The 12,753-nt window shown below is 39.1% G+C and overlaps 1 protein-coding gene across 3 annotated transcripts in view; it reads left to right on the forward strand.

Annotated features, from left to right (window-relative positions):
* Positions 1 to 12,753, forward strand: part of RAPGEF4 (Rap guanine nucleotide exchange factor 4) — a 346,445-nt gene that overhangs the window by 274,054 nt on the left and 59,638 nt on the right. For all 3 annotated transcript variants that reach the window (XM_037849336.1, XM_037849337.1, XM_037849338.1), the window contains 5 exons: positions 2,328 to 2,412; positions 4,212 to 4,272; positions 5,920 to 5,996; positions 6,476 to 6,622; positions 8,539 to 8,654. In XM_037849336.1, coding sequence (XP_037705264.1) covers positions 2,328 to 2,412; positions 4,212 to 4,272; positions 5,920 to 5,996; positions 6,476 to 6,622; positions 8,539 to 8,654 — 486 coding nt within the window. The remainder of the gene's footprint in view (positions 1 to 2,327; positions 2,413 to 4,211; positions 4,273 to 5,919; positions 5,997 to 6,475; positions 6,623 to 8,538; positions 8,655 to 12,753) is intronic.

Consider the following 12,753-nt stretch of genomic DNA (forward strand, 5'->3'; position numbering starts at 1 on the left):
CTCTCAAAATTCCAAAGTTTGAGTCTGTCAAGATTTTAGAATTAAAGTCTACCCCTTTCTTTTCCCAGCTGGTTTTTCCTCCTCCCCCCATAATAGCCCACCCTGTGGAAGTAAGTAAGAATGAGACTTGGTGACTATTTTCTTTTTAGCCAAGCTTCTATTAGGGTTCCATGCTATTTGCAGCTGGTGTCAAGTAGCAGGAACAGCAGGGCAGCTCCTTGGCTGAAGAGCCATAATCCTATTACACCTACCTTAAGACTTTCTCTATAGATGAACTAAGGTGACTCAATTGACTTTTAAATCCCCAAGGGTCCTAGTTTCAAAATCCCCATGTCTAAGTCAAGTGGTGGAATAGGCCCCTTGCTAAGAAGGCCTAGCTCCTTCGGAGACCGTGCCCACAGCTTTTTCTTCTGTGCTTTTGTGGGTTCCATAGCTTCTGTGTTCCACCTCTAAGCACTAGATTGGTGTGTGGATGTGTCCTTCAGTGGTGATCTTTGGCAGGAGTTGAACCTGGTTGTCATCTCCATAGGTCATGGATTTAATGCCTCTCTTTGTAACTTCAGGATTGGGAAATATATCCTCCATTGACTCTGTAAGACAGGGATACCATGTTCTTTTGTTCATGTTAAAGCTACCCTTGTGAAGGTATTGTACAAGGGACGCAAGAGTCTCTCTTCTTCTAATTAGCCCCTACTACATTTGTCATCTTCCCACATTGTAATACAATTGAAAAACTATTTAATCCAATTAACTATTTTGGAATATTTAAAGTTCAGTTTTGATTGCTCAGAGGACCTAGCTAATAATTGACTAAGTTTCAGATCCAATTTGCTGAACTAAATATCAATTTTTATTTGTAAGCTTGCTTAACCCTCATGCAAGAATTTGAGTTTTGGATATCACTATATTAGTTATTTTAATAAACGTGGCTTCCACAAATAAATATAAAGGTACCTTCACATTCACTGCTTCCTTTAGCTCTTACAACGTCTCTTTCAGGAAGGTATTGTCCCCAGTTTATACATGAGACTCAAGGCTCTGATGTTACATGGCTGGTGAGTGGCTACCTTGAGATTAGAACTTGGCCTTCAGACTCCAAATCCAGTGCTCTGTTTAGTATGCTAATACTTACTTGACCACGAAACACTTTTTGAATTATAACATATTAATGGAACACCATCAGGAGCTCATTAAAGTTTAAATGTTTAATATGCAGTAACATTGAATAATACCATAAATTGTTGAAATTTTAGGACAAAATGCTTAAAATAGACTGATGATTATATAATAGGTAACACTTGTGACTGCAGCAGTTAGCTGAAAGTAGATGCTGCCTGTTCATCAATGTGTAGATTGTCTCTTGATTCACTTCCTAGCACTGTCAAAATTAATAACCCATTTGCCAGTTTTACATTTCAAAAACATGTTAGTCAGGGAACCTTATTTTGCAGAGAACAATAGAGAATCCAAATTACTGACTAATTATATCTATTACCATTAATATATAATTAAACACTATTAATATTTACCAGAATAATTATAAACAAGAATGGTTAAGAATCTATTCAGTCCTCCCATACCAAAAATGTCCATAGCTTCTCCCACAGACACCATTCCTTGAAGGAAGATTATTGTGCACAAATTTTATAATACATTTTAGAATGACAAATTTTACATGGCATACTGATTAACATCTCGTGAAACAGTGGTGGTAGATGGGACAGAGTTGGGGAATATGGACATGTACCACCCTCCTTTCCCTCTCTTATTAATCCCAGACACACTTCTATGTGATTTCTTCTCATTTAATGCCCTTTTCTCCACAGGCAGATAAGAAAATGTTGAGTCTATATACATTCTTTATTAAAGTCCTTCAGTAAACCATAGTAAACAATAATGTAAACAATAACATAAAACAATAGTACTAACAGCATTATTGTTCTGTTTGGTTGAGAAATCACACAGGATCTCAAGAAATTTGGATCAGTCATCAAGTTGATTAACACAATTCTTTCTAGTTGAGTTTTGTTGTTATTGATTAAGGTGGTGATGAAAAGTAAATTTTTAAAGCAATCGCCTACAACCAAGCAACAGTGAGCAGAGATTTTCTTCCCTCTGAGAGCAGAAAGGAAGGGGATTTCTTTCATGCTCGTCCATCAAGGAACACATTTAGGGATTACAGTGGCATAAATCTCTCCCTCTCCCAACATCTTTTTTTTGGAAAGGAAATCATTGAACACATTGCTAACTGCTGAATGCATTCCCATATTTCAGGCCTTGATGTGTATTTTTTTTCATTATTTCTTTGTTACTTTGTTTCTTTGTAGACCTGGCCAGAGGACTGTGGACGACCTAGAGATTATCTATGAAGAGCTTCTTCACATTAAAGCCTTATCCCATCTTTCTACCACAGTAAGTAATTTCTCGATTGAGCATGGTCAGAAGAACTTTGAGTTAAATGAAACTATTAGGTCTGGAGTAGAGTATTATTGCATTATGATGGGGAGAAAGGACTCAGCCAGGAATGCATGAATTCTACCTCATAAATTACCCTACTCCCTCTCATGAGATGCTGAGGAAGTTGTTTTACACAAGAACAATGACAGAAAGTGAATCAAGTATTATCACATTATTAGTAGTTGCCCTTTTGCCCTAAATCCCAAGGCAGCTCTGGTATGAATAGGATTGGAAAAGGTGCTTCATTCTTCCACATATAAATCTTGGAACCTTCACACTCAGACAAAGAACAAAAAACAGCCAGGCCCTAAGAGGGGCTCTGAATTCCTCTCAAGACATACAGAACCAGGGAGAGAAAGGGAAGAAATCAAGGTGACCTGCCTGCCCAAGTGCTCAGCTCTACCCAGGCTCGCTTGCCCATTGAGAAAGGAAGAAGGGAGTTCAAGGGAGTATCTGCCCAGATGGGTGAGGGCACTACAGTAGCACTGCCCACTAAACACATGGTCCACTGACTGTCTCTGACTCTGAACTTGACCTGATGAGGTATTTAGTAGGGTGGTGGAGTGGACGGAGGTTTTGGCTTCTGAATAAGGGCATAAGTGCCTTCTCCCATAAAACATGATTTCTAGGCTCCACAAGTCTCCTGTATCCTAAAACTCAATAATAATAGTAATAATAATAATAATAAATTCAACTTTCACAGATTATTTGATGAGGCCCCTAAACCATATCTACATGCCTAATTTGTCTTTCATTCCCAGCTCTTGAAAGGTGATTTGTGCTATCACATGGGCAATGCCTGCCACTCCCTGCCGTAGAGGGTAAGGTTTTGGTCTCTGCCGAGAGCAGGAAGGCATTTCCCAAAGCCGGGAGCAGAAGGGCTCCAAACTCTTTGCCCCTCCACCTAGACAGGACTGCCTTCCCATTCCTCCCACCCCTGACACTCCTGGGGGTCTGGAAGCTGCCCACCTACAGGGAGTATCCAGGGGAGGTCTGGTCCAGCCCCCTTCCTGCCCCACCACTGCCCGCCATGCTCACTCTCTGGTGGGGGAGGTCTGGTGCCTGGGAGCCTCACCCTGGAGTTCCCTGCGTGGCTCATTCTATAGAGGGAAGTAAGGGAAGGCCAGGTGCTTGGCATGGCCCTGTTCCCACTTCCCAGTCTGGGCGGGGAACTGTGGGTATTGTGGGGAGTCTCTGCTCTCTACCTCAAGCCCCAGGTGCCCGGGCACTGTAGGAGAGTCTCGGTTGAGTCAGTTTTTAGGGAGATAGAGCCATCGTTTTGTGAACTGTAACTTGGCTTTACACAAATTTTTTTTTTTAGCTATCTAGGAATACAAAACTCCTCACATATTTAAGCTTAACTATTCAATTTCAAGACATTGAATTTTCCAGCATGCTTGCAGTGGTGCCTTATGTGTGCTGCTGGGAAGAGCCTCTAAGAGCAACACAGTCATGATTTTGTAGGTGGTCTCACCTTATTACGTAGCTAAAATGGGTGAAACCACGTCCTAAACTGTCTCTAAAGAGGTTGTCTTGTATGAATTAGCTTACAAAACTGTTTTTGTGTGAGCTTTAAGAATCTAGTAGCAAATCTAGTTAAAGTGGCTTTAGATGGAGTAGCAGCAAGCAAAGTGTGAGTCGGTAGCGTGGTAATCAAGCATACAATTAGCATTGTGCTCTAGAAAAATAACAAGTCCCACCCCCACCCCCACTCCCATTGTGGCTTTTCAGTATCGTCTCTCTTTTTCTTCCAGGTGAAGCGAGAGTTAGCAGGTGTTCTCATTTTTGAGTCCCATGCCAAGGGAGGAACCGTGTGTAAGTTGAAGCTGTAATGGAACATGAGGGGCTAGTGTTCCTCACAAACCTATGCCATGAAAAGCCTGACTGCAAATGCTCCCATTTCTTGGCCTGAGTCTGACTTGGCAGGATGTCTTGTTTTTCAGGACCTGTGATTATTTCCAGCAAGTGTCAATCATTCTGATATATGGCATTTTGTAGTAGCAGCGTGCATTGCAGTTGCCAGCCCAAGTCTTTGCTTGCTCCCTACCCTACTGGCTCAAGGAGCTTTGACGTCCAAGGCAGTGTTTAAAAAGGGTGGGATGAAGTCGCTGTTCTTTAGGTAGGACCCACAGCATCATGGTACCTTTTCACAGTCACCTCAGTTCAGCTTGTGACTTTAGAAGAACTAAGGTATCTCATGAGATAGCCAGTTGGAATACTTAAAGTAGCCTGCTTTCTTTGTCTTCTCGAGCTTCCACGACAACCTTCAAACCGGAAGGAATATCGGTACCCAAATATTGACACAGTGCTAATATATAGTATCTCTCCAGGACTCAAGCTATAGCTTAGTGCTGGCCTTCCCCACCAATACTATAAAATCCTTGAAAAACAGATTTAGTGGTCTAATATGGTCAGAAGATACAACCTTCTCTTATCTCTGTTGGAGAATCCTCAGACACATTAGCACACAAAAGGTTCTCAGAAGTTCTACAGTAAAGGAAAAATGTTCATTGCATTTAAACTGACACTTCCTAAACCTAGTGGAGCATAGAAAACTTTTTTAATGGAACACTGCTTAACTTGTCAAGAGACATACTTTAGAAAACCCTGTTCTTTCTTCAGGCTCAGTTGATTTAGTCAAATAAACAAGGAACCTTAATTGTAGAAGCAAAAAGTGTTTTTAAAATTATATTTCAAGATGTTTGGTTTTCAGCCATCAAAAATAATATATCTAAATTGATATTTAGTTTAGTGAGAGTATTATTTCTTGAAATTGTAAAGTTTCACTTTAATATTAAAAAAATTGGGGAGGGGCCACTGGTGACTTCTAACCTCTTTTATTCTTTTCATTCATTTTACTATGAAATATTTAAAGATTTCAAATGGAAAATAAAGAATAGTACAAATACCCTTTTAATCTAGCTTTATCAAATACTACCATGCCATATTTTTAAAGAATTAAATTATGCATATATAATTGAAGGCCCTCGTATACCCTCTTGAATCCTATCCTACCCTGAATTTTAGTAGTTATCATTCAACAACCCCCCCCCTTTTTTTTTTACTATGTAGGTATGTATCTATAAACAATAGCTAGTGCTTATTTACGTTTTCAAAATTCACATTATTGGTCAGATAGTTTAAAAACTATTTTCTATAGCATAATGAGTTTTGATGAATTGTGGGGAAAGTATATGACTTTAAGAAGTGATTGCTGGTAAATTAATATCTAGTAAAAACCTGTCTTTTAGGGCATACCAAGTAATACAGTGTTTCTGTTTCTTTCATCTTCTACAGAAGATGAAAGAATATTCCACCTGAATAAGTTAGTATTTGCCAGCGATTTTTTTTCTGGAATAAATGTATAATTCTCAGGGCTTAAAAATGATGATTTGGTAAGCTGTAATTTCTATTGATGTGCTTCTATTCTTGTCATAAGTCTTTTCATCTTTTTGTATCCAGTGTTTAACCAGGGAGAAGAAGGTACCTCCTGGTACATTATCCTAAAAGGATCAGTGAATGTAGTCATTTATGGCAAGGTATATATATATATTTTGAAACTTTATAATGCTCCATTTACTAGTGTGGCTCTAGGTACGAACAGTGCAGTGCTACAGTGAAACTTGCAACATTATTACCCTATGTAGAAAAGACATTATTGCATCTCTAATCATAAATTATCTGAAGTATTATACTCTGAGCAGTATTGTACTTTCTGGGACTTATCTCCTTATAGAATAGAGTATATACATATAAGTTAGACCATAGATCATATTACACAATATAGTTTTATCAGTGGAATTAACCAAGAGTGAAACACTTTGAAAAAAAAAATGAAGCATTAAAATTTAGTTATATAAACCATCCCTCCCTTTTGGTATTATGGGAGGACATCCAGCTAGGTACAGCCTGTTTATCTATGCAGTATTTTAGGGGGAAGGGTCTTGAGGTGAGAGGTGGTTGGGTGTTTCCTCCATTTCAGGGATCATCCTCAGCTGAATGTTCTGTTAACCTACAGGGTGTGGTCTGCACCCTCCACGAGGGAGATGACTTTGGCAAGTTGGCTCTAGTGAATGATGCCCCACGAGCTGCCTCTATCGTCTTGCGAGAAGACAATTGCCATTTCTTAAGAGTAGACAAGGAGGATTTCAACCGGATCTTGAGGGTGAGTCCAAGGCCAAGAGTGGCTAAGGGAACCCCAGTTTTCCTTCTGCCAAGTAAGTGACGATTTGAGCATGGTGTTAATAGAGCAGTACTGTGACTAATGAAACAAAGGGCCTTTGTTACAAAACTGACATGTTCAGTGCTCCGATGTACATTCTGGGGTCAAGAGGTGAAGTTTCAGGGAAGCTGCAAATGTGGGATGCTCTGCTAGACCAAATACCTCTGTGCACACCTGTTCTGGTCCATGTAGAAGTGAAGATACATAGGGCTTACCCTAGCAAATCTCAGTCTGAGAAGTTTTGTGTCCTTCTCCGTCCTCATCTCTAAATCATTGGCAGCACCCCACTGCCATATCTTTTCATTTTTTATGGAAAGTCTTCTCCTAGTCTCCTTTCTCTTCCCAAATCTAAACCTTTCTCATATGATCATATACTCTCTATGATTTATGGAACGATTGCATTTCAGTGGGAATTAATTTATTTCAAACATGTTTACTTCGACCGAGCATTTACCTTTTAACTGTATTATTTTGAGTGGTTTCATACTAAAGGAATTGCAGACATCAGCAAATAGGTGAACAATAGTTGGAGTGGTAGAGGGAACCATGAAATTGCACTTAAAGCTGACTGTGAAGAAGAGCCTCATCTATGCTTCTTAAAAGATTTGTGAGACTGGGTGATGTTCACACAAAATGGTCCTTAGTCCCTGGGGAGAGATGGAGAGCTGATTCAGTTTGACAGGTGCAGGCCTTATTGAGGACGGCTGCAGGTGACAGCAATGTGCCATCACCCCTTGCTTTCCAGTGGCCGACGGTCCTTCCCATCCTTGCTTGAGTTACCCAGAAGCCATTCTCCTAGGTTCTCTCTTGCTCTCTTCCCTTCCCTGCTTGTTCACAGAGTAGGCTCACTTCTTGCCATCTCCCATCCTTAGTGTCTTTCCCTGTTCCCCACCACCACCACCCCAAGTCCTAAATGCAGATACTGTGCCTTCTGGTGTGGTTGGCATGATTCAATGATGACTTACATCATTAAAGATAATTCTCTTTTCCTTATATATGAACACCTATCCCTATGTAACCTTTGGTGACAAAATTTCTTACGACAGTTTGTCTGAGAAATGCTTTCTCTTAATGCAAAGGAAGTTAAATTGAATTTTATACCATTGAATAAAATAGAAAAGGAGTACTGTATGGCATTTGACTTGGTTCTTATCATTCTTATCTAATATCTTTTAAAACGGGGACCAAATGATGAAGGAAAGCACATTAAAATTTTTTAACTAATTATTTTAAATGACATTGAAATCTAGAGTTAACTTTTACTAACTTTTTGAAATTTGCCCACATAGAGTTCATACCCAGCCAAGAAATTCTTTGAAAGAATCAGATTAGGACCACTGTCATTGTTGTAATTTATAAAAGCATTCAAAATAATGGAAAAATGTTTTAGCACATTTGAAAATGAAACTGATTGAGTTCTTAAATAGTCTTTTCATTAGAGAGAAAAAGTAACACTCCTAAGGGAACTAAATGTACTAAGAAGAAAATCAGAATGAAAGCCCTTTGCTGAAGCTAAATATTATTTTCTACATAGTTTTGCTAAAAAAAAGTAAATATATGTACTTGATTTCCTATTTTCCCACCATACCACCTTCTCCTAAAGGTTTCTTTGAGCACAACCGTGCTCTACTTTGTTATTTTTCTGAATCAGGGGTAAAAGCAGAATTTTAAAAACACATGCCTCGAACCTCATCTTGTCTCATCTCTGACCATTCCAGCCCTTGACTTTGAAAATGACTTAATTTGTAGATGCAACAATTAGCATCAAAAGCGCCAAATGAGTTTCTGAAGCATTTGAAATTTTTTTCATTGTCTGAATAAATGGCAGCATCTGTATGTGGTGTAATTTGTATTTGCAGGACGTTGAGGCGAATACAGTCAGACTTAAAGAACATGACCAAGATGTCCTGGTGCTGGAGAAGGTCCCAGCAGGGAACAGAGCTTCTAATCAAGGAAACTCACAGCCTCAGCAAAAGTATGTTTGCTTCCAACACTGTAATTGCCAGACTATGATTAACCTTTTCACATGGTATCATCATTCTACAATAGCATGTTCTCCTTTTTTTGTGGAAGACAGCAGTGTGTGTGACTTTTTTTCTCTCTATTGACTAATCACACATCTTGTGGAGCATAATGTATCCATTTCTGGCACTGCGTTGAGCCTGGTCCTGCTTAGAGTATTTCTCAGAAGAATATTCCCCTATTCTAAAAACCTCTCTCTGTACACAGTGTTCAACTGTAATAGCTTTGAAACAGAAGGCATGGGTGAGAACAATGGAAATAGGAATGCCAGCCCGTTCAAAGGATACGTAGGTCCGTAGGTGATGAGAACTTTGGTATTTGACTTTCATATGGAAGATTCTCAAATATTTCCATCTTTAATGGAAACCCAGATTTCAAATTTAAGACTATTTGATTACAGCCCAGAGGCATCCATTCAGCCTCATTCCTGCAAATGTCACAAGAGTGTTTGCTCCACATTCCTCAGGCCTTCTGTTCAACTTGAGCCCCTTTCAGCATATCTGTGTTCAGTCCTAGGTTTTGCTGCAACTTCGTACATCAGTCTTTTTCATCAAATGCCACCAATGTTTGAGTGGTAAGAAAGAAGAATTAGTTAGGAAAAGTGACTCTAAGAAAAGGTAGAAAATTGCAGAATCTGGTTTTTAAAATAAAGATTAATTTTAAATCTTACAATGATAAAAACACTAATTCTGTAGCTAAAGAATTGTCATCAGATAATAATATGTTGAAAAAGAATGCATCCCAAGTAATTTCCCTTTGTTTGCCAAGTAAATGGGGGTGGTTCCCTTTATCAGGACATTCGCCACAACTGATGAATTTTTTTTTTTTTTTTTAAATCATCATTTTATTGAGATATATTCACATACCACGCAGTCATACAAAACAAATTGTACTTTCGATTGTTTACAGTACCATTACATAGTTGTACATTCATCACCTAAATCAATCCCTGACACCTTCATTAGCACACACACAAAAATAACAAGAATAATAATTAGAGTGAAAAAGAGCAATTGAAGTAAAAAAGAACACTGGGTACCTTTGTCTGTCTGTTTCCCTCCCCTACTTTTCTACACATCCATCCATAAACTAGACAAAGTGGTGTTTGGTCCTTATGGCTTTCCCAATCCCATTGTCACCCCTCATAAGCTACATTTTTATACAACTGTCTTCGAGATTCATGGGTTCTGGGTTGTAGTTTGATAGTTTCAGGTATCCACCACCAGCTACCCCCATTCTTTAGAACCTAAAAAGGGTTGTCTAAAGTGTGCATAAGAGTGCCCACCAGAGTGACCTCTCGGCTCCTTTTGGAATCTCTCTGCCACTGAAGCTTATTTCATTTCCTTTCACATCCCCCTTTTGGTCAAGAAGATGTTCTCCGTCCCACGGTGCCAGGTCTACATTCCTCCCTGGGAGTCATATTCCACGTTGCCAGGGAGATTCACTTCCCTGGGTGTCTGATCCCACGTAGGGGGGAGGGCAGTGATTTCACCTTTCAAGTTGGCTTAGCCAGAGAGAGAGGGCCACATCTGAGCAACAAAGAGGCATTCAGGAGGAGACTCTTAGGCACAAATACAGGGAGGCCTAGCCTCTCCTTTGCAGCAACCGTCTTCCCAAGGGTAAAACTTATGGTAGAGGGCTCAACCCATCAAACCACCAGTCCCCTATGTCTGTGGTCATGTTAGCAACCATGGAGGTGGGGTAGGCGAATACCCCTGCATTCTCCACAGGCTCCTCAAGGGGGCACTACATCTTTTTTTTTTTTTTTTTTTTTTTTTTCCCCTTGTTTGTCTTTTTTCTTTTTTTTTTTTTTTTTTTAACTTTCCCTTCTTTTTTCAAATCACCTGTATGAAAAAAAAAGTTAAAAAGAAAACAAACATACAATAAAAGAGCATTTCAAAGAGACCATAGCAAGGGAGTAAGAAAAAGACAACTAACCTAAGATAATTGCTTAACTTCCAACATGTTCCTACTTTACCCCAAGAAAGTTACATAATATAGCAACATTTCAGTGAACTTGTTCCTACTACAACCATCAGAAATTAACAGACCATAGTCATTTCTGGGCATCCCCAGAACGTTAAATAGCTTATCTGTTCTTCCTGGATTATTGTTCCCCCTTCCTTAATTGCTCTCTACTGCTAGTTCCCCTACATTCTACATTATAAACCATTTGTTTTACATTTTTCAAAGTTCACATTAGTGGTAGCATATAATATTTCTCTTTTTGTGCCTGGCTTATTTCGCTCAGCATTATGTCTTCAAGGTTCATCCATGTTGTCATATGTTTCACCAGATCGTTCCTTCTTACTGCCGCGTAGTATTCCATCGTGTGTATATACCACATTTTATTTATCCACTCATCTGTTGAAGGACATTTGGGTTGTTTCCATCTCTTGGCAATTGTGAATAATGCTGCTATGAACATTGGCGTGCAGATATCTGTTCGTGTCACTGCTTTCCGATCTTCCGGGTATATACCGAGGAGTGCAATCGCTGGATCGAATGGTAGCTCTATATCTAGTTTTCTAAGGAACTGCCAGACTGACTTTCAGAGTGGCTGAACCATTATACAGTCCCACCAACAATGAATAAGAGTTCCAATTTCTCCACATCCCCTCCAGCATTTGTAGTTTCCTGTTTGTTTAATGGCAGCCATTCTAACCGGTGTTAGATGGTATCTCATTGTGGTCTTAATTTGCATCTCTCTAATAGCTAGTGAAGCTGAACATTTTTTCATGTGTTTCTTGGCCATTTGTATTTCCTCTTCAGAGAACTGTCTTTTCATATCTTTTGCCCATTTTATAATTGGGCTGTCTGTACTATTGTCATTGAGTTGTAGGATTTCTTTGTATATGCAAGATATCAGTCTTTTGTCAGATACATGGTTTCCAAAAATTTTTTCCCATTGAGTTGGCTGCCTCTTTACCTTTTTGAGAAATTCCTTTGAGGTGCAGAAACTTCTAAGCTTGAGGAGTTCCCATTTATCTATTTTCTCTTTTGTTGCTTGTGCTTTGGGTGTAAAGTCTAGGAAGTGGCCTCCTAATACAAGGTCTTGAAGATGTTTTCCTACATTATCTTCTAGGAGTTTTATGGTACTTTCTTTTATATTGAGATCTTTGGTCCATTTTGAGTTAATTTTTGTGTAGGGGGTGAGGTAGGGGTCCTCTTTCATTCTTTTGGATATGGATATCCAACTCTCCCAGCCCCATTTGTTGAAAAGACCATTATGGCTCAGTTCGGTGACTTTGGAGGCCTTATCAAAGATCAGTCGGCCATAGATCTGAGGGTCTATCTCTGAATTCTCAATTCGATTCCATTGATCTATATGTCTATCTTTGTGCCAGTACCATGCTGTCTTGGCAACTGTGGCTTTATAATAAGCTTCAAAGTCAGGGAGTGTAAGTCCTCCCACTTCGTTTTTCTTTTTTAGAGTGTCTTTAGCAATTCGAGGCATCTTCCCTTTCCAAATAAATTTGATAACTAGCTTTTCCAAGTCTGCAAAGTAGGTTGTTGGAATTTTGATTGGGATTGCATTGAATCTGTAGATGAGTTTGGGTAGAATTGACATCTTAATGACATTTAGCCTTCCTATCCATGAACATGGAATATTTTTCCATCTTTTAAGGTCCCCTTCTATTTCTTTTAGTAGAGTTATGTAGTTTTCTTTGTATAGGTCTTTTACATCTTTGGTTAAGTTTATTCCTAGGTACTTGATTTTTTTAGTTGCTATTGAAAATGGTATCTTTTTCTTGAGTGTCTCTTCAGTTTGTTCATTTCTAGCATATAGAAACATTACTGACTTATGTGCATTAATCTTGTATCCCACTACTTTGCTAAATTTGTTTATTAGCTCTAGTAGGTGTATCGTTGATTTCTCAGGGTTTTCTAGATATAAGATCATATCATCTGCAAACAATGACAGTTTTACTTCTTCTTTTCCAATTTGGATGCCTTTTATTTCTTTGTCTTGCCGGATTGCCCTGGCTAGCACTTCCAGCACAATGTTGAATAACAGTGGTGACAGCGGGCATCCTTGTCTTGTTCCTGAT

This window comes from Choloepus didactylus, chromosome 9 (genome assembly GCF_015220235.1).
Source record: "Choloepus didactylus isolate mChoDid1 chromosome 9, mChoDid1.pri, whole genome shotgun sequence".
Classification (NCBI taxonomy): Eukaryota; Metazoa; Chordata; class Mammalia; order Pilosa; family Megalonychidae; genus Choloepus; species Choloepus didactylus.